Source organism: Hyperolius riggenbachi, chromosome 4, assembly GCF_040937935.1.
Source record: "Hyperolius riggenbachi isolate aHypRig1 chromosome 4, aHypRig1.pri, whole genome shotgun sequence".
NCBI classification, from domain to species: domain Eukaryota; kingdom Metazoa; phylum Chordata; class Amphibia; order Anura; family Hyperoliidae; genus Hyperolius; species Hyperolius riggenbachi.
Genome location: NC_090649.1, coordinates 284,935,955 through 284,957,597, shown reverse-complemented (window position 1 = coordinate 284,957,597; position 21,643 = coordinate 284,935,955). Strand labels below are relative to the sequence as shown.

Below are 21,643 nucleotides of genomic sequence, written 5' to 3'. Positions count from 1 at the left end.
TCTAGTAACGCTAGCCATAAATCCCTTAGTGTGCGAGGATGGATATAAAATCTCTCAGAATCATGGAGAACATGTACACCCATCAATAAACTGAGAACTCTAGTGGTCAGAATGAAGTGTAGTCTTTGTTTCTAACTATACAGCCTGTTAAAATCAATGCGGAAGGTAATAGAACTTGTCTGTAGAGCTGCACAAGATGATGAACTAGCTTAATGTCAATTTGCATCCCTGGAACAAGGTCTGCTTCCTTAAAGAGAAACCGTAACCAAGAATTGAACTTCATCCCAATCAGTAGCTAATACCCCCTTTCCCATAAGAAATATTTTCCTTTTCACAAACTGATCATCAGGGGGCTCTGTATGGCTGATATTGTGGTGAAACCCCTCCCACAGTGTGATGTCAGGACCATGGTTCTGACATCACACTGTGGGAGACTTGTTGCGTTGTGCAAAATAACAGCTGTTTCCAACTGCCAAAAAAGCAAGCAGCATCTCCTTCCACTGACATAATCTGCCAGCAGTAAAAATGTCACCATGTGATAAATGTCAGAATGTAAATCAGGGAGAGGAAAGATTTTACAATGGGCAAACGCTGACTAAATCATTTATACATAATTATTGTAAAAATGAAGCAATTTTTTATTACATTATTTTCACTGGAGTTCCTCTTTAAAGCCCAACTCTGGACACAAATGTTTTTCTGTACAATAGATGTACATAGATGATAGTATTTCCCTTTACTGTCTGTATCAAACCCTGGATGTCAGTGCACAATTGTCTGTGGGCCAGCAGAATACTAAACTATGTAGTGTGTGGATTCACTTACATACACAAGTGGTTCCTTAGGAGGAAGTGGGTCATCCAGGAACATGTTGTCTACTTCATAAATGCATATTTGATTAGCAATTAGTGTGCCTCTTCTGCATGAATACTGAACAAATGTTTTCCTAGCCTTCTCTTTTAGCACAGACTTTCTGATCTGCAAGCTATAAAGTTCCGCTCTGTCTGTATCCCACTTCCTTTCTATCTGAATAGTATTATGTTGCCAAGTCAGGCAGCGCGACCCACAGATTAAATTGTTGAGGGCTATTTTCCACTATGAAACACTATTGTGCTTCTGTTTACCACTACCATGATTCGGCTTCCATCCATCGGGTGCACAGTGCGATCGTGCTGCATTTTCAATTTCCAGTGGGAGAAAAAAAGTGCCTGGGAAATATTTTGAGCCGCTGAATTGTTAAAAAAAAATTGCATAACGGTGCATTTTTCCTGCCCTCCTATATTTTGTAGCGAAGGCCTATCGCATTGCAATTGTGGTAGGCATGACAGTTGTGATGGGGAAAAATCTTGTTGCAAACAGCGCTCTAATGGAGACATCCCCACGCAGTTTCCATCAGTAAAGTATCTAGCATTTTGCGATCCCCCACGCAGCTTCCAGTAGTGAGTATCTAGTGTTTTGCAATTGAACTTCGATCGGATCGCAAAATGCACTGTGAAAAATAGCCACTCTTCCTTTCAGGTAGACTGCTTCAGGGCACAGGGTTGTTTTCTTAAAGCAGTTTATTTAGCAGCAGAGGCCTCATTAGCACAACATTTACTTACACATTGGATGGCATAGTATGGCCTTTTAATTTAAAACTGACTTGAATTGAGATGTAGCATGGCTGACTGAACTGTCTGTTATTTAAAAAAGGATTGATAATGAGGAACAGTGAGGTTCTGTTGACTGTATTACAAGAGCCGTTAGAAAGGAAGAGTGAGTGGAAATAAGATGTAGAATGGGCTCTTCAGTGTGATTGCTGCTGTCCACACACTCCATGTCTCTCTTTCTCCCCTCTAATCTTCAGATTGATAAGTGCACCATGTTTATTGCTGAAACAAATTTAAAAATGACCTCTTTTACTAACACTTAGTATTTTTCAGTTTTTTTCTTTTATTAGTGGGAGGCTGCCATCTTTTTCTCGTTCTCTAATTAAAAATGCTGGGTTTCCTGGCAGTCATGCTTTCTGAGTCACTCTCCTGAAGGAAGTGTACAGATTGGGAAGGTTAGAGCACCTGATATTTAAATCTGTTCCTGGTGGAAGCATTCTAGTCAGATGATGTGGAGTACAGCTACTGTATTAAGTATTTTTAAAAGAAGAAAATAACTTTTTCAAGTTAGCTTTAATGTAAGTCTGTTAAGCAATGGATTTGGCTTTCCTTAATTTATTTGTGTTTTGTGTGTTTTGCTATTCACAGCTGTTAACTGCTCCTCTGAGGACCATGAAGCTAGTCACCACAGCAAGGAGGCCCTCACTGAAAAACTGGCAGATGTGCGTCAGCTACGCAGAGACATTGATGAACTGAGGACTACCTTATCGGACTGCTATGCTCAGGATATGGGAGAGAACTGTATCACCCAATGACAGATTGGGACGTCATATGAGATGCTTCTGTAGCAGAATGACTTGCATTTCATTCTGGGAGCCATATTAAAATTGGCATATGTACTATGCAGAACACACCTGAGGTGCTTTCTCCAGAAATCCCCCGCTCATCTCTTCATCTGATCAACATGAAAGTGATCCTCTCATTATATAAAATGGCTGGTCCTTATTGCTAAGCAAAGGTTATGAATGTAAAGTACATCATACCTTCTATGGGCTGTGCAGAGAGCCCAGGAGAAAACTTGGAGTATGAAGGTGGTTGCCAGCTGACGGCTATTCCTAAAAGCAATGTATATTTGGAGTTTAACGGCTGATCGTGTGTTTGTGTGCGTGTGTGCGCGTGCTGATATGAGACACAGTCTGTTTGATTTTCATTACCATTTTCATACAAGCATGGAAGCTTCATTGTTGGTTTGGGCTGCATTACCTGCAGAGATCATTTTATATGTGCGGAAATAATGTTGCATTTTATTGGAGTTTACTGCCACAGAGAGCATGGGAAGCCCCATCTCCTGGTACTGTTGGAATGAAATGCTAGCCAGCACTGGACATCGGTTTTGCCACTACATACAGTCTAACATTCTGAAGACTTAGCAGAAACTCTCATGTACTGGAGGCAGAATATTTAATTAGCAGCAGGTGACAGATTCACCTCTTCTAATTATCAGATAAAGATACAGATTCATGAATATTACTGTTGGTCACAAAATGGCTGCCAGCACTGTGTGTACATACGTTTGCCCTGAGGGCCCATGGTACACAACTCTGTCTGGGCCAGGTCAGCACTAACTACTGTTTCTTAATACTTTAAAGTACACCTTTACATGCTATGGTATCTTAAAACATCAAGTAGCAGAATTATAATATATTTTGAAACACATTTAAAATATGGGTTGAAACATTTACAAGATAACCACCACTACAACCAAAGAACTACGAAGGGTGCACTTATAAGAGTTATTACCCAGTGAATGACAACCAGTGGTGTAGCTAAGGAACAATGGGCCCTAGTGCAAGTATTACATTGGGACCCCCCAAGCATTCTATACATACCAATTGATACGGCGCAGTAAAATCTGCCAATGACAACCTCCGAGTAAGAGGTGCAAGCAGGGGATGGGGAACAGTTTGTTACTGATCACTACTATTCAAAGCATCTATAGAAGTGATTATAACTAGCACAGGACCAGTAAAGAGCTAATACTATGGTTGATGGAGGGCCTTTCTGACCCAAGGGCCCCGGTATGATCGCAACCTCTGCATCCCCCTATTGCTACGCCACTGGATGTAACATATACTACAGAAGTATCAGTATGAAGGTGCATTTACAGATAAGGGATTGCAAAAGTTACAGAAGTGTTAATATAAAAAATGGCTTTTAAATGGGTTACCAGAAATGCATGCATACATTAATGCTTAGTCAAAGGTATTAATGATCTGCCCCTTCCTACAGAGACTTAAGAGATTGACAATGACTTAAACTATAAACTTAGAATAATGCTTTAAAAGTATAAAAAGTAGGTTAAAGCCACAAAAGGCCTATAAGCAGAGTGGTGGATTTCAGCTTTATATTGCTTGTTCAGCAGAGTCCCTGACATGTTCCATCTCTACAGGCCAGCTTCCTCAAAAGAACTGTGAAATATTAATCTGTGGTATGGCCTGTGATGCAAGGCAGAGGATACAGCACAAAGGAGCGTTGACACTTCAGTTTAAGCATTATTCCATGCATGTATTTTAAGGGTTATTTTTTATAAAATGTTATGCTTTTAGATCTTATTCAGTTGTGCGTTTGTATATGCACTTTCATACTGGCACTCCTATAGTACATGCCATGTTAACAGCCACTAGTTTAGGGGTGGGCAGACTTTTTGACTTGAGGGCAACATCGGGTTATCAAGTTTGACCGAAGGACCAGAACAGAAGAGGAGTGAATGTGGGTGTGGCCACGTCAGGATGGGCGGGGCTAACTATAACATAACAGTGTAACGCAAAGACAGTGGGCCCACGTTTTCTCACAAAACGCAAGCATAGTGACCCTAATGGTAATTAGACAACGTGTACACACTCACACACACACACTCACACACCAAATGGCAGCAGCCAAAACCTTTTGGCACCAAACACAGGCCCAGGGACAGCAGGCAGACCCTCTCAGACAGGAAGCCACATAATTCCTCACGGCTTCCCCCCAAAAATACACATAATGTAACAGTTTCCCACAAAATACACTTAATTTGGCAATGTTTCCCACAAAATACACATAATGCAGCAGTGTTTCCCACGGAATACATGTAAAGTGGCAATGTTCCCACGAAATACACGTGCAGCAGCAATGTTCCCACGAAATACACGTGCAGCAGCAATGTTCCCACAAAATACACATAATGCGGCAATGCTTCTCACAGAATACACGTACAGCGGCAATGTTCCCACACAATACACGTAAGGTGGCAGTGTTCCCACAAAATACACGCACAGCGGCAATGTTCCCACACAATACACGTACAGCGGCAATGTTCCCACACAGTACATGTACAGCGCAATGTTCCTACACAACACACGTAAGGTGGCAGTGTTCCCACAAAATACACGTATAGCGGCAATGTACCCACAAAATACACGTACAGTAGCAATGTTCCCATACAATACACGTACCAGCGGCAATGTTCCCACAAAATACGCATAAGGCGCCAGTGATTCTCTACAAAATACACGTACGGCGTCAGTGATCCCACAAAATACATGTAAGGCGGCAATGATCCCACAAAATACACATAAGGCGGCAGTGATCCCACAAAATACACGTAAGGCGGCAGTGTTCCCACAAAATACACGCACAGCGGCAATGTTTCCACACAATACACGTACAGCGGCAATGTTCCCACACAATACACGTACAGCGGCAATGTTACCACATAATACACGTAAGGTGGCAGTGTTCCCACAAAATACACGCACAGCGGAAATGTTCCCACACAATACACGTACAGCGGCAATGTTCCCACACAGTACATGTACAGCGCAATGTTCCTACACAACACACGTAAGGTGGCAGTGTTCCCACAAAATACACGTATAGCGGCAATGTACCCACAAAATACACGTACAGTAGCAATGTTCCCATACAATACACGTACAGCGGCAATGTTCCCACAAAATACACATAAGGCGCCAGTGATTCTCTACAAAATACACGTACGGCGTCAGTGATCCCACAAAATACATGTAAGGCGGCAATGATCCCACAAAATACACATAAGGCGGCAATGATCCCACAAAATACACGTAAGGCGGCAGTGATCCCACAAAATACACGTAAGGCGGCAGTGTTCCCACAAAATACACGCACAGCGGCAATGTTTCCACACAATACACGTACAGCGGCAATGTTCCCACACAATACACGTACAGCGGCAATGTTACCACATAATACACGTAAGGTGGAAGTGTTCCCACAAAATACACGTACACCGCCAATGTTCCCACACAATACACGTACAGCGGCAATGTTCCCTCACAGTACATGTACAGCGCAATGTTCCTACACAGCACACGTAAGGTGGCAGTGTTCCCACAAAATACACGTATAGCGGCAATGTACCCACAAAATACACGTACAGTAGCAATGTTCCCATACAATACACGTACAGCGGCAAAATACACATAAGGCGCCAGTGATTCTCTACAAAATACACGTACGGTGTCAGTGATCCCACAAAATACATGTAAGGCGGCAATGATCCGACAAAATACACATAAGGCGGCAGTGATCCCACAAAATACACGCAAGGCGGCAGTGATCCCACAAAATACATGCAAGGCGGCAGTGATCCCACAAAAAATACACGTAAGGCGGCAGTGTTCACACAAAATACACGCACAGCGGCAATGTTCCCACACAATACACGTACAGCGGCAATGTTCCCACACAGTACATGTACAGCGCAATGTTCCTACACAACACACGTAAGGTGGCAGTGTTCCCACAAAATACACGTTTAGCGGCAATGTACCCACAAAATACACGTACAGTAGCAATGTTCCCATACAATACACGTACAGCGGCAATGTTCCCACAAAATACACATAAGGCGCCAGTTCCCACACGTACGGCGTCAGTGATCCCACAAAATACATGTAAGGCGGCAATGATCCCACAAAATACACGCAAGGCGGCAGTGATCCCACAAAATACACGCAAGGCGGCAGTGTTCACACAAAATACACGCACAGCGGCAATGTTCCCACACAATACACGTACAGCGGCAATGTTCCCACACAGTACATGTACAGTGCAATGTTCCTACACAACACACGTAAGGTGGCAGTGTTCCCACAAAATACACGTTTAGCGGCAATGTACCCACAAAATACACGCACAGTAGCAATGTTCCCATACAATACACGTACAGCGGCAATGTTCCCACAAAATACACATAAGGCGCCAGTGATTCTCTACAAAATACACGTACGGCGTCAGTGATCCCACAAAATACATGTAAGGCGGCAGTGTTCCCACAAAATACACGCACAGCGGCAATGTTTCCACACAATATACGTACAGCGGCAATGTTCCCTCACAGTACATGTACAGCGCAATGTTCCTACACAGCACACGTAAGGTGGCAGTGTTCCCACAAAATACACGTATAGCGGCAATGTAGCCACAAAATACACGTACAGTAGCAATGTTCCCATACAATACACGTACAGCGGCAATGTTCCCACAAAATACACATAAGGCGCCAGTGATTCTCTACAAAATACACGTACGGCGTCAGTGATCCCACAAAATACATGTAAGGCGGCAGTGTTCCCACAAAATACACGCACAGCGGCAATGTTCCCACACAATACACGTACAGCGGCAATGTTCCCTCACAGTACATGTACAGCGCAATGTTCCTACACAGCACACGTAAGGTGGCAGTGTTCCCACAAAATACACGCACAGCGGCAATGTAGCCACAAAATACACGTACAGTAGCAATGTTCCCATACAATACGGCAAAATACACATAAGGCGCCAGTGATTCTCTACAAAATACACGTACAGCGTCAGTGATCCCACAAAATACATGTAAGGCGGCAATGATCCCACAAAATACACATAAGGCGGCAGTGATCCCACAAAATACACGCAAGGCGGCAGTGATCCCACAAAATACACGCAAGGCGGCAGTGATCCCACAAAATACACGTAAGGCGGCAGTGTTCACACAAAATACACTTAAGGTGGCAATATTCCTTCAAAATACATGCAAGACGTTAATGTTCCCACATTTATGGGAGGCATCATTTCCCTCTCATAAATGCACATTAAAACACAAAGCAGCATTTTCCTCATAAAAAAACACATTGAGCAGCTGTCCCCTTTAGTGTTCTTATTGATGGGTGTCAAGTCCATGATATCCCCCCCCCCCAAGATACTAAAGTACCCTGATTTCCTTGGGGGAAGCAATCTACTCATTGGCAACTCACAGACTCCTGGAGGCGAGTTGCGAGATGCCTGGGGGGGGGGCATTAAATCTCGCCCTGCATGGCGGGCTGGATGAAGTAGCCATGCATGCTGTAGTCTGTAGTTTTCCCACCCCTGCACTAGCTAATACTCTCTTTGCTATGGAGGAGCACTCCTGATTCTTTGGTTGTAATAATCATGGTGTAACTGTAAAATCTACAGCTCTGTTTGCTCTAAGTGCCATGTGCATACATTACATTAATCCACAAAACTGGGAAGTTCTTATAATTTCAGGTAATTTTATATACTCATCACCTCACTCCAGCAAGCATTCTTTATTCTGAATACAGTATTTCAAAACAGTTGTACTCAGCGTTGCACCAAGAGGCCCCCCGTATTATGATTCTCCATTATGATAGGGGATTAGGAGGCTCAAGGGAGCGAAGGGCTGGGGTTAGTGTAGGGTTATTGATTTAATAAACCTACCACTTTGACTTAAGGCAATAGGTTACTGTTGAGGATGGAGATAAATGGAGCCTTAACCGAGAGGGATATTGATGGTTCCTTTTAAACAATACCAGTTGCTTGGCAGTCCTGCTGATCTCTTTGGCTGCAGTAGTGGCTGAATCACACACCTGAATCATGCATGCAACTAATCCAGTCTGACTTCAGTCAGAGCATCTGATGTGCATGCTTGTTCAGGGGCTGTGGCTAAAAGTATTAGAGCGATAGGATCAGCAGGAGAGTCAGGCAACTGGTATTATTTTAAAAGGAAAAATCCATATTCTTCTCAGTTTAGGTTCCCTTTGATTAAAGCTCCCCTGAATTGTTCTAGAAATAAGAAGTTAGAAACGTACCACCTCAGTGGGAAGCCTCTGGGTAATACAGAGACATCTCATACCGTCTTACACTCTTCCAGCACAGGGCCCTCTTGATCTTCTGGCTGGGCATGCACAACTAAGGTCCACACACCACCAATAGAATGACATGTGTGTTTTTTCTCCTCAGAGCATGAGCGCTTATTTCTACTGTGCATTCACAGATCTTACTCATGCATGCTCAGTGTGCTCATCCTTGGCTCCAGTCCATGAAGTTTAGAGGAACCTTTCGCTATAACCGTTGGGTGTCAGAAGTGGTCTACTTCAAGGACTATCCAGAGGCTTCCTATTACTGAGGTAAGTATCTAACATTTTATTATTAGAAAAGTGCACCGCCAGCTCATCCTGCAAAGGAGGGACTGCGCCAAGCTCCACAAGCTGCCTGTCCACCTGCACTGCTCATTGGAGAGGAGGTGGAGAGCTACCCTAATGTGTCCAGCTTGGTGGTGTGGTGTATGGCATCTCCTATGTCAGCGTCTATGACCAGCAAGGTATGTGCGGCTGCCATGCTTTGGACTCTGGCCATGCAGCCTGTGATTATTTGTGGAAACTGTTGACACATTACCATTGTTCTGTACATGCATACACTGGTGTGTAGCTTCCTAGGGAGTACTTTCACTAGTCTGGCCCCCTGTCAAATTTAAGATCTCTTTGTGACCCGCGATTCAAAAAAATTGCACGTCTGCACTACGGTTATCTGGGTATCATGGTTGGGGGAAGGAGTTAAGGGGTGCTTTTTAAAATGGTATCTTGGTAAGCTCCTGTTAGCTTTGCCTTATGAAAAACTAGCATAATTTCAAATGTATGGTAATAAGCAGTTGCAGAGTTGTAGGACATTATAACCCATTCTCCATTTTGCAAATGAATGAGTTTCTTCTGTTTTATGCAGTTTATTTGGCTATGCTTAATAGGACATGACCAGTTTGTAGATCCTGTCATCTGTGTGAGGGTAATGGACAATGATGGATTCCAGACACAATCTTTGTAGCTCTTCTCTTGGAAGAGTTTATAAAACTGCAGCTTGGCAGAAAATGACTTTCTGCATCACATACATCTGAATTTTCACTAAGGTGGCATTGACTGAATGGTTTCCAAGTGAAATGTATGATCGGTGGATGTGTGAGGAATTGATGGTAATCTCCTTCTAGGAAGTTCTGCATATTAAAAGCCACAGCAGCATTAAGTGGCGGGATGTGCGCACGCTGATTGCACTTGTACAGCAAAACTTTTGTCCCATGAGAATTGTATACACAAGTGACTCCAAGAGAAGGACCAGCAGCTTCCTATCCTCTGTACTCAATAATGACATTGCACTGCAACTCAATTGTATTTCTATAATTAACAGTACCATGTACATTTCATGCCACTTGGATTGTAAAATGCATCGATTGTTTTCTATTACTGCAAATATGACTGACTGATGATGACTTTAGGTCAAGCTGTAACAATTGTATTCTTTGACAATGACAGCTACGCAAACTACTAATGGATGCAGATTGTACAGTGGGAGTCTTGGCATATTGTTCTCCCATTTTGTACAATCGTGCGGTCATTAATCAGTGCTGGAGAAGAACCTCGTCAGCTTTGCTCAGCTTGAAAGACAATCCTGCAAATGAAAAACAAACGTATGTTTCTTAAACCTTGTAGATTGTAGGTCCATCCTAAGGACTGCTTAGTGCATAAGGAGGCATGCAGAACTAACTGACAGCACCCAGGAAATGCCTCTATTTATGCATACCACTTAGGCTGTAGTGTTAAGGTTTCTAATACTGAAGGGGTTAGATTGGGGATAGCGATGCCTACTTAAATATTTTAAAAAAAATATTTAACAATGTAACCCTGATTATTTATATTATTTATACTATACAGAATTCAGTATTTTTATATATTTATTCATTTTTGTGGCCACACCCCTCCGCAGATATTATAGGCTTGGAAACACAGGAAGTGATGACATCTGTAGTTTTGTTTGCCTTTTATTAAAGGAGAACACCAGGAAGAATCATGTAGAAGTATCCCTATACTTACATAAGTTATTGGTAATTGTATTTGAATATCTGGTTTTCCTTTCTTATAATCTGCTTTAAATCGGACCTGAACTCAGAACCTCCTCTATGCTCTAAAAGATAAGCAAGCATAATAAGCTTTAAAGAAAAACATATCTTTGTTACAGCTGATACACATTTTTCGATAGATCTGCAGTTTGTCTTTCTCCTTTCATGGAAGTAGACATGTTAACCTCTTGTGTTTACAAATGAGATCTCAGCCGTGGCAGGTAACACAGTTGAGGGATCAAATTACAACTAGTGATTTAGTCACAGATAAGGGGAATTAGACAGGTTAAACTATCTAAATACATGCAGGGTGTGTTTCTCTCTGTTTTCCTTCTGTCATGTGCAAGAGTTTAGGTCCACTTTAAAAGATTGCTGAAAACTGTTTTCTCCTTCACTGTGCTTCATGCCTTCAGTGGAGGGCACTTGCATCTTCTGCTGTGCTAAGGGTATGTTGTGTCTTCCAAGAAAAAAACAGCCATTAGATAGATAGAATTTTGTTATTGCTTAACCACTTGCCGACCGCGCACTCATAACGCGCGTCGGCAAAGTGGAAGCTGCAGGACCAACGACGCAGATCTGCGTCGCCGGCTGCAGGCTAATTAATCAGGAAACAGCTGCTCACGCGAGTGGCTGTTTCCTGTCATTTCACGGCGGGGGGCTCCGTGAATAGCCTGCGGGCTGCCGATCGCAGCTCGCAGGCTAAATGTAAACACAAGCGGAAATAATCCGCTTTGTTCACATTTTTACAACGCTGCTACAGTAGCAGCATTGTAGTAGATCAGCGATCCCCGGCCAATCAGCGGCCGGGGATCGCTGTCACATGACAGCGGGGAGCCTGTTAGAGGCTGCACAGGACAGATCCGTTCCTGTGCAGCCTCCGATCTCTCGGGCAAGGAGGGAGAAGAGGGAGAGGGGGAATCTTGCGGTGGAGGGGGCTTTGAGGTGCCAACCACAGCATGCAGGAGCGATCTACAGCCCCCAGCACATCATCCCCCTAGTGGGGAAAAAAAGGGGGGCGATCTGGTCGCTCTGCCTGTCATTTGATCTGTGCTGGGGGCTGTAGAGCCCACCCAGCACAGATCTGAAAAAACAGCGCTGGTCCTTAAGGGGGGGTAAAGGCTAGGTCCTCAAGTGGTTAAAGTGTACCTGAGGTGACATGATGAGACAAACGTGTGTATGTATAGTACAAAGCACATTAATCATCAGGCTGTTTTTCTTCTTTGAATTTGCTGCCTGAAATAGTTAATTTTCAGGCATGGAAGTGACATATTCGGTCTTGTTGGTACCTTGTAGGGAATATAGTAAACACCACTGTTATGGAAATTACATCTATAAAAGTTTTCCTGGCAAAATACAATTTCTGAGGGCAGAGGAGAAATAGTTCAAAAAAATTAATACTTCATGTATTTTAACTCTGGGACTCTTAATAGATTGCCACTGAGCAGAGACATTAAAACATTCAATCTTCTTTGCAAATGTTTAAATATAAAATAAAACCATGGGATAATTTAAAAAGTTTATTTTCACCTCGAGTTCACTTTAAGCTAAGCAACCTGTTTCTCTGTCTGTCAGACATTTTCTGAAGCCAGTTGTTGGACAGCTGAGGGCTAAAAAAAAAATCTTTTTGCAGTTGAAATCCATTACTAATGCGGTCCTAACACATTTCTTGAAGTTCTCCATTGATTACAGGCAATGAAAGAGCTTTGCTATTTAAAGCTCAGTCAAATAGATCTTATTTTAATTGTGTAAAATTGCAGGTAAGTGGATTGGCGGTGTTGCCACAAACATGTTTACAGCCGTCGTGTTGTTAGTGCTAGCACGGAAATCTGATTCGTTGCTGTGGCTTCCCCTTCCAGGTCTGTGTATCTCACCTTTTATCAGTACATCTATAAGAGTCACAGTTCACCAAGTAAGGAATCATTTCAATTTCATCATAACTTGGTTTATGTGTGTTAATACAAATGTTATGCAGTTTAAAGTATTCAGTATTCTGAGTAACGTGTACTGGTTTACTGGTTTAAGCTGCATGATTCAGTTCATTCAAAGAGAGCATATAACCAGCAGATCATCATCCCCATAACCTGACAGCAGCAATGCAGAAGGTATACAGTGCATGAAGGAACCTTCTACTGCACAAAACAGAAACTGGAAGTGGCCCAGCAGCCTTCATCATTGTCAGTGTTGTGACTTTTGACATGTTGAACTTGGCCCACCTCAATGTGGTTTACCTTTTAGCGCTTGTGAACATGGATCACATTATGAACACAATGCACATGCATCATATTCCAACTGCCTTTTGTAAACAAAGCCCAGCAGAATGGAGCATGCTGCTTTTGGAAGACCACCATGCAATACAAACATCACTCAAATGTCCTTGTATGGAAGCCCTAAAGCCTAAGCCTTTTTTGTTAGCTTTGTATTGAGTGGGGAGAGGCTTTAACTTTGATCAGAATGTTCCTGCTATGTTTCATCTGTATTGCAGATATTTTCCCTCACTTCCTGGCCTCATGACCCCTGTTGACCTCAGTGGCTTTTATGTAAACCCTAGTGGTCCCTATGACAAAAAGTGGCAAAGAGCAGTAAATACAAGATTGTAACTCTCTTCCACAGCATCCAAGCTAACGTTTTTGGTTGGAGTGGAACTGTAAAAATGTTATGCAGATGCACTATATCACATTATCCTAGAGCAATCTGAGCCTCGTTCATCAAAGTGTGGGAAAAACAAACCGTCTGTCCTTGCCTTCTGTATTGTAAAGATTCTCTATTAGCTATTTGACATAACGTTTCTTTCAGACGCTTTTGTAGACTCTCAGAACAAAGCCATCACTATCAATTTCTGATGGGATTTTAGTCCGTTTTTTTAAGGAAAATTATAACTGAAAAACCTGATCAATGCTTCATTAGCAATATGATTCAAACTGTGCCTTGTACTCATCTATACTCAGATCCATTTCCAACCTCTTCCTTCCATGCCTGCACCTCACTGAGGGATAAAGCAACTTATAGCATTTATATGCTGAAATCAACCCCAAACTTGACTATCTTTCAATAATGCAGTTATAATTTGTTTCAGATTTTGTTTCTCTGAAGACCTCTGAGAACTTCCTTGGTTGCTATTTCTTACATACTTATTCCTTTGATGTAACCCAGAAGTTCTGTGGCTGATGCCTGCTGATCAAGCCCTTCCATACTTTCTGAAGATAAAACCACCACTGTCAATATCTGTGTGTTAGATGGATTGTTCTGCACATCCGGTCTGATTAGCAAGCTGAGAAGAGAATAACATAGCAGAGATGGACTTAAAGGATACCCGAAGTGACGTGACCTGATGATAGACATGGGTATGTACAGTGCCTAGCACACAAAAGACTATGCTGTGTTCCTTTTTTTCTTTCTCTGCCTGAAAGAGTTAAACATCAGGTATGTAAGTAGCTGACTCAGGAAGTGACTACAGTGTGACCCTCATTGATAAGAAATTCCAACTATAAAAATCTTTCCTAGCAGAAAATTGCTTCTGAGCGCAAGAAAGAGATAAAAAGGGGAATTTCTTATCGGTGAGGGTCACAGTGTAGTCACTTCCTGTCTGAGTCAGGACTTAGTCAGCCACTTACATACCTGATATTTAACTCTTTCAGGCAGAGAAAGAAAAAAAGGAACACAGCATAGTTATTTGTGTGTTAGGCATTGTACATATCCATGTCTATCTCATCATGCCACATGTCACTTCAAGTATCCTTGAGGCTGCTTTCACAGTGGGACGTTACAGGCGCACGTTAGAGCAGCCTGTAACGCACCCCCACCGCACAGCAATGAAAAATCAATGGGCTTGTTCACAGTGCCCACGTTGCGTTACACAGTAACTCTTCATGTCAAGACAAAGTACTGCATGCAGTACTTTATACGTGGCTAAGTAGCGTTAGACTGTTTGCACATTCTCAGTACGTGTGTTTTTTTTTATTTTAGGGGCGGGGAGAGGCCGCTACGTAGCCAGGCACATGGCTACTTGGCATTCACTGCACTTGTAGTGTTTACTCTTTGGAGCGGCCGCTGATTGGCTGGCGGGACCATATGATGCGGAGAGCTCCGCTCACGTGGTCTCCGCAGCGCCTCCGACAGAGCAGGCGCACCAAGAGCTGCTTGTAACGCGGCTCTTGGTAGCGTCCTGCTCCAACACCACCAGGCGTTCCATTAGGGGCACGTTATGTGCCCTATAACGTCCCCTAAACGCAACGTCCTGGTGTGTAAGTAGCGTTAATGTGCAGATCTTAGTTATGTGAGTAAAGCTGTCACACAAAAATACAGGTAAGAAGCATGGAGGACGTGTTAGACTAGCAGACAGTTATAGAGCACTTTTATTGCGCTAAAGAGAGAGCAGGTGTAAACGTGCAGCTAAGAAGTTCTCGGGTACATCTAGGGGCATTAATGAATTATAACTCCATTCTTGATTGGATGGTGATTTGGAAACCGTAAATTTGTTAAAGTTTGCATATCCTTTAATGTGTGATTTTTAATTTTTTGCTTTAGAGATTGTGGTTAACTGATGCAGATATTGACAGTGTTCTCTATCTTTGTACATAGATGTATTTTTTTTCTCCGCCTATAGCTTGATATAGATGCCGTGTATTGGGTGTTTTCTTATTTATTTATGTTTTACTGGTATATGGCTGTATGAAGATTGTGCTGTTGATCATATTATTTGAAATCACAGCTTTCTTTTGGTGTGAGAATTTGATCTTCTGATTGTTTGTAGGTTTTTATTGGAAAGCCTTGAAAATACCTCATGTAAATACAGTTGTCCTGTTATTGACAAGTAGAAGGAAGCCACTGGATGGTTGCCAAGTTACGCCTTTCACTTTTCAAAGGCAGTATTATTTTTTTGTAATTTTAGATTTACAGCTAGAATTTTGAATGCCAAAGTTCTATTTATGAGAAAGATCTTACATTTTAGCAAGTACAACTTTTTCACTGGATTTTGTTTATGCTTTTTAAATATGTTACTGCAGAGTAAAATACATTTTGTTACAAATCCAAAGCTTCTTGTTTTTATTTACAATGCATGATTATTGAATACAAATAGTAATACATTTACATGGAAGCTATGGCTGCCCATGAGGTAATATCCTGTAGTTTCCGTCTTGTTGTTTTAGGTAGTAGTGGAGAACAAGTCGTGGATCTTTTTCTAAGCTGTGATTCACACGTATTGTGTGGTTACAGGTAAGTGCTCGGCCAGCTCAAGCTTGTCTGCTGGCTATGCGTGTAGTATGGTAGTAGAAGACAGCTGTGTTGCAATAATAGTGGATTCTATAATAAACTCTCCAGCCCTTCATGCTAGGTGAGACCTTCCCATTAGGGCTTTGTCCCTACTCTCTAGAACAAAAAGGACAAGAAAAGAGTACACAATGAAATGTAGGTAGATACTGTCCTACACAGGAAGCTGCACCTGAAAATACTCCTATCCTCACAGATCGCTGAATTAGAAAGCTCCTCTCTTTTATACACTACAAACTTTAGATGAAAGTCAATCAATATGACAGTTTATGGTTACATTGGAGAACATTTACCATGCCTTTTAACTGGCGTTGGTGACATAGAAAGTGATTGGGCAGGTTGGAATTTCTGTGCTATTCGCCGTTGCTTTCTTCAAGACTGCTTGACCTCGTAGATGGCCCTCACCGTCCATAGCAGTAAATAGTAGAGGGTACCAGACCTCTTCATTATGCTGTACTTCCTGGTACTGGGGGGATGTAGCCACGTATCCTTGTAGGCAAATATGACCAAATAGAGATGGTCATGGCACATGCCAGCTTAGATCAGGAAGCAACAACTGTTATTGTCTTATCACTTATCTAAACTATAGAGTAACCAAGCAGCTCAGGGTGACCCAAACTACTAGGAATGTATAGGGGGATAAAAGGAACCAAAAAGCCCTCCTACTAAAAAAGCAAAGTTTAGTGTAATTGCCTTTTTAAAACAGAAGGAAATTTGCAATAATTCAGTTATAAATGAACATTTGTGGTTACCCACAATGCACACCTAGCTATAGGCTTGCTATAAGCTAGCGGTTCTGGATGCTTGCTTGGCTTACCAAGGGCAAAAAGGGATAATTTGCATATTTAGTAGGTGTGCATTGTGGGTAACCACAAATGTTCATTTATAACTGAATTATTGCAAATTTCCTTCTGTTTTAAGAAGGCAATTACACCAAACTTATCTAAACTATGTAACGCTGCGGAAGATGTCGGTGCTATAGAAATAATAATGATAATCGGGAAGCACCAGCATATGCCAGTTTAGTTTCAGTTGAGATCTGCTTAGTTCAGCTACATCAAAACATTGACACCAGTAACCTGGCTATCTCAATGCCATGCTATGTAACCAAATAATGTTTACTAAACATGGGTTCAGTTGCAGAAGTGGGCTGACTGTAACAGATCTTGCATACATCAGGATGAAAGCATAATAGTTCTGTAGCGGCATCTAACTCAGTAGCAGTCAATCACTGCCAGTCTATAAAAGAGACAAGGAGAGTCTAGACTAGTTTCAAAGCTCTTATCAGTCTTGATGATTTGCAATTACCTTTTCCAGTATAATAATAGGTGTGTGTGATTAGTAGAAGTATCATTGATCTGTATACTGTAATACAGACAGCATGAATGAAACTAATAAAGATGTGGGCTATTGTCAGTTATTGTGCCCTTTCTTCACCCGGCTGTAATACGGCTTTGCCTATATAGAAAGTCATGAACGGTGGAAATCTGTACCACAATGTAAATTCTACACAGCTTTCCCCAGCATGACATATGTTCTGCTTATTTAACACTAGATATCAAAAGAGTTATTTGATGATTGACTTAGAGATGTTTTAAAGAAGGATTTAATTGAAATGTACCAAACTCCATCTTCTTGATCAGCATTTGTTCTTAATTGCAATTAATCAGCTAAGTGGCTTATCACATTTTGCAGTGCGTAATTCAGGAAAAGTCAAATTAATAACCCCTGCTGGTAGAGCTGTATTTAAATTATTTATGTGCCAAAGGAAAAACGCTTGGAATAAGCCGAAATGCCTTCACTTGGACAGGTGTAGAGAAGATTGCCAAAAATGCTACTGTTCTGTGCTCACAATGTTCCTGTCCTTCATGTGATGAATTACAGTATATGGTATGGCGATAAAGCATCATTTGATTTGAAAACCAGGGATTTTATTTATATATAGTATGTATTTTTAAGTGGAATTACTCAAAATGTCCTGTCTGCTCTAGTAGATTTGCTGCATCATATATATAAAAAACAGAACCTTAAAGAGAGCCTAAAACGGTAAAAACCAACAAAAAAAAGCAACAGCTTTTTTTAAAGCTTTTTGGTGATTAGGTACCCTACCCTATGAATTTAACTGGTGCTTCCCTTTTTACCCTCACACCCTGGAAAAAAGGCTCTAGCCTGTGGTAGAAAAGTATGCAAGGACTAGTGCTCTCCACGGAGAGTGTTTTTTTTTTTTTAAACAGAATTTATTTAAAATCTTGACAGGACAAGGTGAGATCCACAGCAATTGGGTAACCATCAAACATGGTCAAAGTCCATCAAATAGCTTACTCTCCCAGATCTAAGATCCAACAGGCTGTCAATGTAGAAGCCGGTAGACAAAGTTCACAGCATCATATGTCCCAAGTAAATCGACAACGGACACTGTTTCGGCCTTTACGCCCATCTTCAAGCCAAGACACATGTACATCTGAACAGCCACAGACATAGCGCTTATATACATGCAACCCTCTAATCAGTGAGCTGCACAAAGTTTAAAATGTGCAATCAGGGCAAACCGTACCCTCAGAGGACCTGATGAAAGATTACGGAGATTTGGGAGCGAGTATGTGACCAAACATCACTCCTCATCAAAGAGGATTATGCTACACTCGAACACCCCCCCCCCCCTTCTCCCCCCCAGCAAACAGTACGGTAGACCTATCTGCAATCTTAATTTCCACATTGCATGCCCTAGTGGCTAGTGGAACCTAGGGTGTGTGCTGTCACCACTGCTCGCTCTGCAGCTGTAGCATAATCCACTTTGAGGAGTGACGTTTTAAGTAATACCAGTTGCCTGGCTGTCCTGCTGATCATCTGCCTCTAATCATTTTAGCCATAGAACTTGAACAAGCATGCAGCAGATCAGGTGTTTGACATTGTCTGCATGCTTGTTTCTGGTGTGATTCAGACAATACAGCAGCCAACTAAATCAGCAGGGCTGCTAGGCAACTGGTATTGTTTAAAAATAAATAAATATGGCAGCCTCCGTGTACTTCTCACCAGTGGTGGCTCCAGCTTCAAAAAAACTATTAATAAAAATGACAAAACATCTGGGGGGCAATCAGACCCCACCAGCAGAGAGCTCTGTTGGGGGGGGATCACAAGTGTGCTGTGTGACCCTGCAGCTTGGCCTTAAAGCGGCAGTGGCCAATTTCTCAAAAAATGTTCTGGTCACTATGGGGGTTTAACACCATGGTCCTCAAGAGGTTAAAAGAAAACTAAGCTTTCAGCTAGTAAGCATTCTCTAGACCAAGCATGGGCAAACTTGGCCCGCCAGCTGTTGAGGAACTACAAGTCCCACAATGCATTGCAGGAGTCTGACAGCCACAGTCATGACTCAAAGGCACATGCATTGTGGGACTTGTAGTTCCGTAACAGCTGGAGGGCTGAGTTTGCCCATGCCTGCTCTAGGCTCTATTCCTGTTGACTGACAATGTTAAAACATACAATTAGGTGGTAGAGAGATTTTCTGCAAATATAATTGTCATGCAGATACATTAATGACAAGGGGTCTTGCAAGGATTGTGAGGCATCTGTGGCAAATGGATAGACCCTTGGTTTACTACATATTGGAGGGGGGAGGGGCAGTGATTCCTAGGAGGGACCAGTTCCCAGTTATATCTTCCTGTGTATTGTTAAAAATATTATGATAAAAGTGTATTTGCAGGACTTTGTGTGTTAGATCACATTCATAGTGTGACAGCAGGAACACCTCAGATCGGGACAGTGGCACTGCACATTATCTGCGTGTTGTTGGGTACAGTGAAGTAAACAGTCAATGAAAGAATGCTTCACTCTTCTTGTTGATGCGCTCATTTAGCAGTAATGCACTGCATGCTGTGCATTACCATACCGCAACCCATTGTAGCACAATGCACCTGCTGCACTGTGAACATTGCATAGGTGGTGCTTTGCAGTGTGGTAAGCAGTGTTACAAAGTTGCAGTTGCACTGCAATGCACCACTATGAATGTTGCCTTGCTGTAAAAAAAAAAAGCCATAAAAATGTATAACATGTTGAAGACTATTAATTCTATGCCTTCTTTGTGCTGTATGACTGATTAGTGTATTAAAGCCTTTACAAACATTTTATTCTAATAACCCCTATTAGCAAATCAGGGAGCAGCTCTCTGGAGCTCAGTCCTCCCTTATCTGTCCTCAACACAACTTCTATGAAGGCAAATCTCCAACTCCAGAGGCAGGGAAAAAAAAAAAAAAAAGCAGTTAGGAATTCTTTATTGTAGTCAGTTCTCACACTTCTGGGGATTCTGTCACGTAATACAGCCACAACTATCCCACCCCAGGAGGCTCTTTAAAGATGTCCAGGCTCTTTGTGACTGGTTCTACCAGCATCAAGGCACACAGTAGCGGTTTTAACTGCTTTGTTTCACTATGATGATTATCTAAGCACTCAGATGAGTCTTGTGCTTCCAAGTTTAGCCAGGAAGAAATATGTGGAAAAACTAGCAATGAGAAGGAAGCCATACTTAGAAGAAGTTATTATTATTATTTATTTATAAAGCGCCAACATATTCCGTGGCGCTGTACAATGTAAGAAAACAAACAAGGGATACATAATGATACAGACAATGATATACATCAAATATAAACACTGACACAAGATACAGCACTGCTGATTACAATTTGATTTAACATGATGACTAAAATGTATAAATGTCTAACAGTGTGCAAGCAATTAAATTAATAACAGTCCATGACACAAAAGGGTGAGAGCCCTGCCCTTGTGACCTTACAATCTAAAGGAATGGGGTGGAAACAAGAGGTGGGGATGTATACAGTATATGTACAGGCAGTGCGTAATTAGGTTATTTAGTGGGTGCATGGCCTAAGCTAGAGAATATGCTTGTCGGAAAAGGTGGGTTTTGAGGGAGCGTTTAAAGATTTCAAAGGTGGGAGAGTGGCGGATGTGTTGTGGAAGGGCATTCCAGAGGAGGGGTGAGGCACGTGAGAAGGCACGTGAATGTGAGGAGGTAATTGTAGAAGAGGATAGAAGAAGCTCATGTGCAGATCTGAGATCTAATGTTAAGTACACAATGCAATAGAATAGCAAGCATTCATAACATTTGTCTCTACAAAATGGCCTGCATTAACCAAATATAATCTGCTATAATCATGAGAAATTAAAGGGACTCCGAGCAGTGCAGAAACTATGGAAAGATGCATATCATTTTAAAGCTCTCTTTCTCCTCTTTCCAATGATATATAAACCACCGCCCTACGCCTTTTTGTTTTCGCTATTTTCGCGATCGAAATTGCTGCAGTCGCGATTTCGATCACGAAAATAGAGAAAACTAAAAGGCGTAGGGCGGTGGTTTATATACCATTGGAAAGAGGAGAAAGAGAGCTTTAAAATGATATGCATCTTTCCATAGTTACATTGTATTACACAGGGCGACTTTTTCTCAAAGTCAGCAGCTCCATTCTGCTGAATGCAGCTGCTGACTTTGAGAAAAAGTCGCCCTGTGTAATACAAGTAACTATGGAAAGATGGATATAATTGTAAAGCT

The 21,643-nt window shown here is 41.9% G+C and overlaps 1 protein-coding gene across 2 annotated transcripts in view; it reads left to right on the top strand.

Moving 5' to 3' along the window:
• Positions 1 to 2,502, top strand: part of CEP85L (centrosomal protein 85 like) — a 273,930-nt gene extending 271,428 nt beyond the window's left edge. For both annotated transcript variants that reach the window (XM_068231365.1, XM_068231364.1), the window contains exon 13: positions 2,238 to 2,502. In XM_068231365.1, coding sequence (XP_068087466.1) covers positions 2,238 to 2,404 — 167 coding nt within the window. In that variant the 3' untranslated portion in view covers positions 2,405 to 2,502. The remainder of the gene's footprint in view (positions 1 to 2,237) is intronic.
• The last annotated feature ends 19,141 nt before the right edge of the window (positions 2,503 to 21,643 follow it).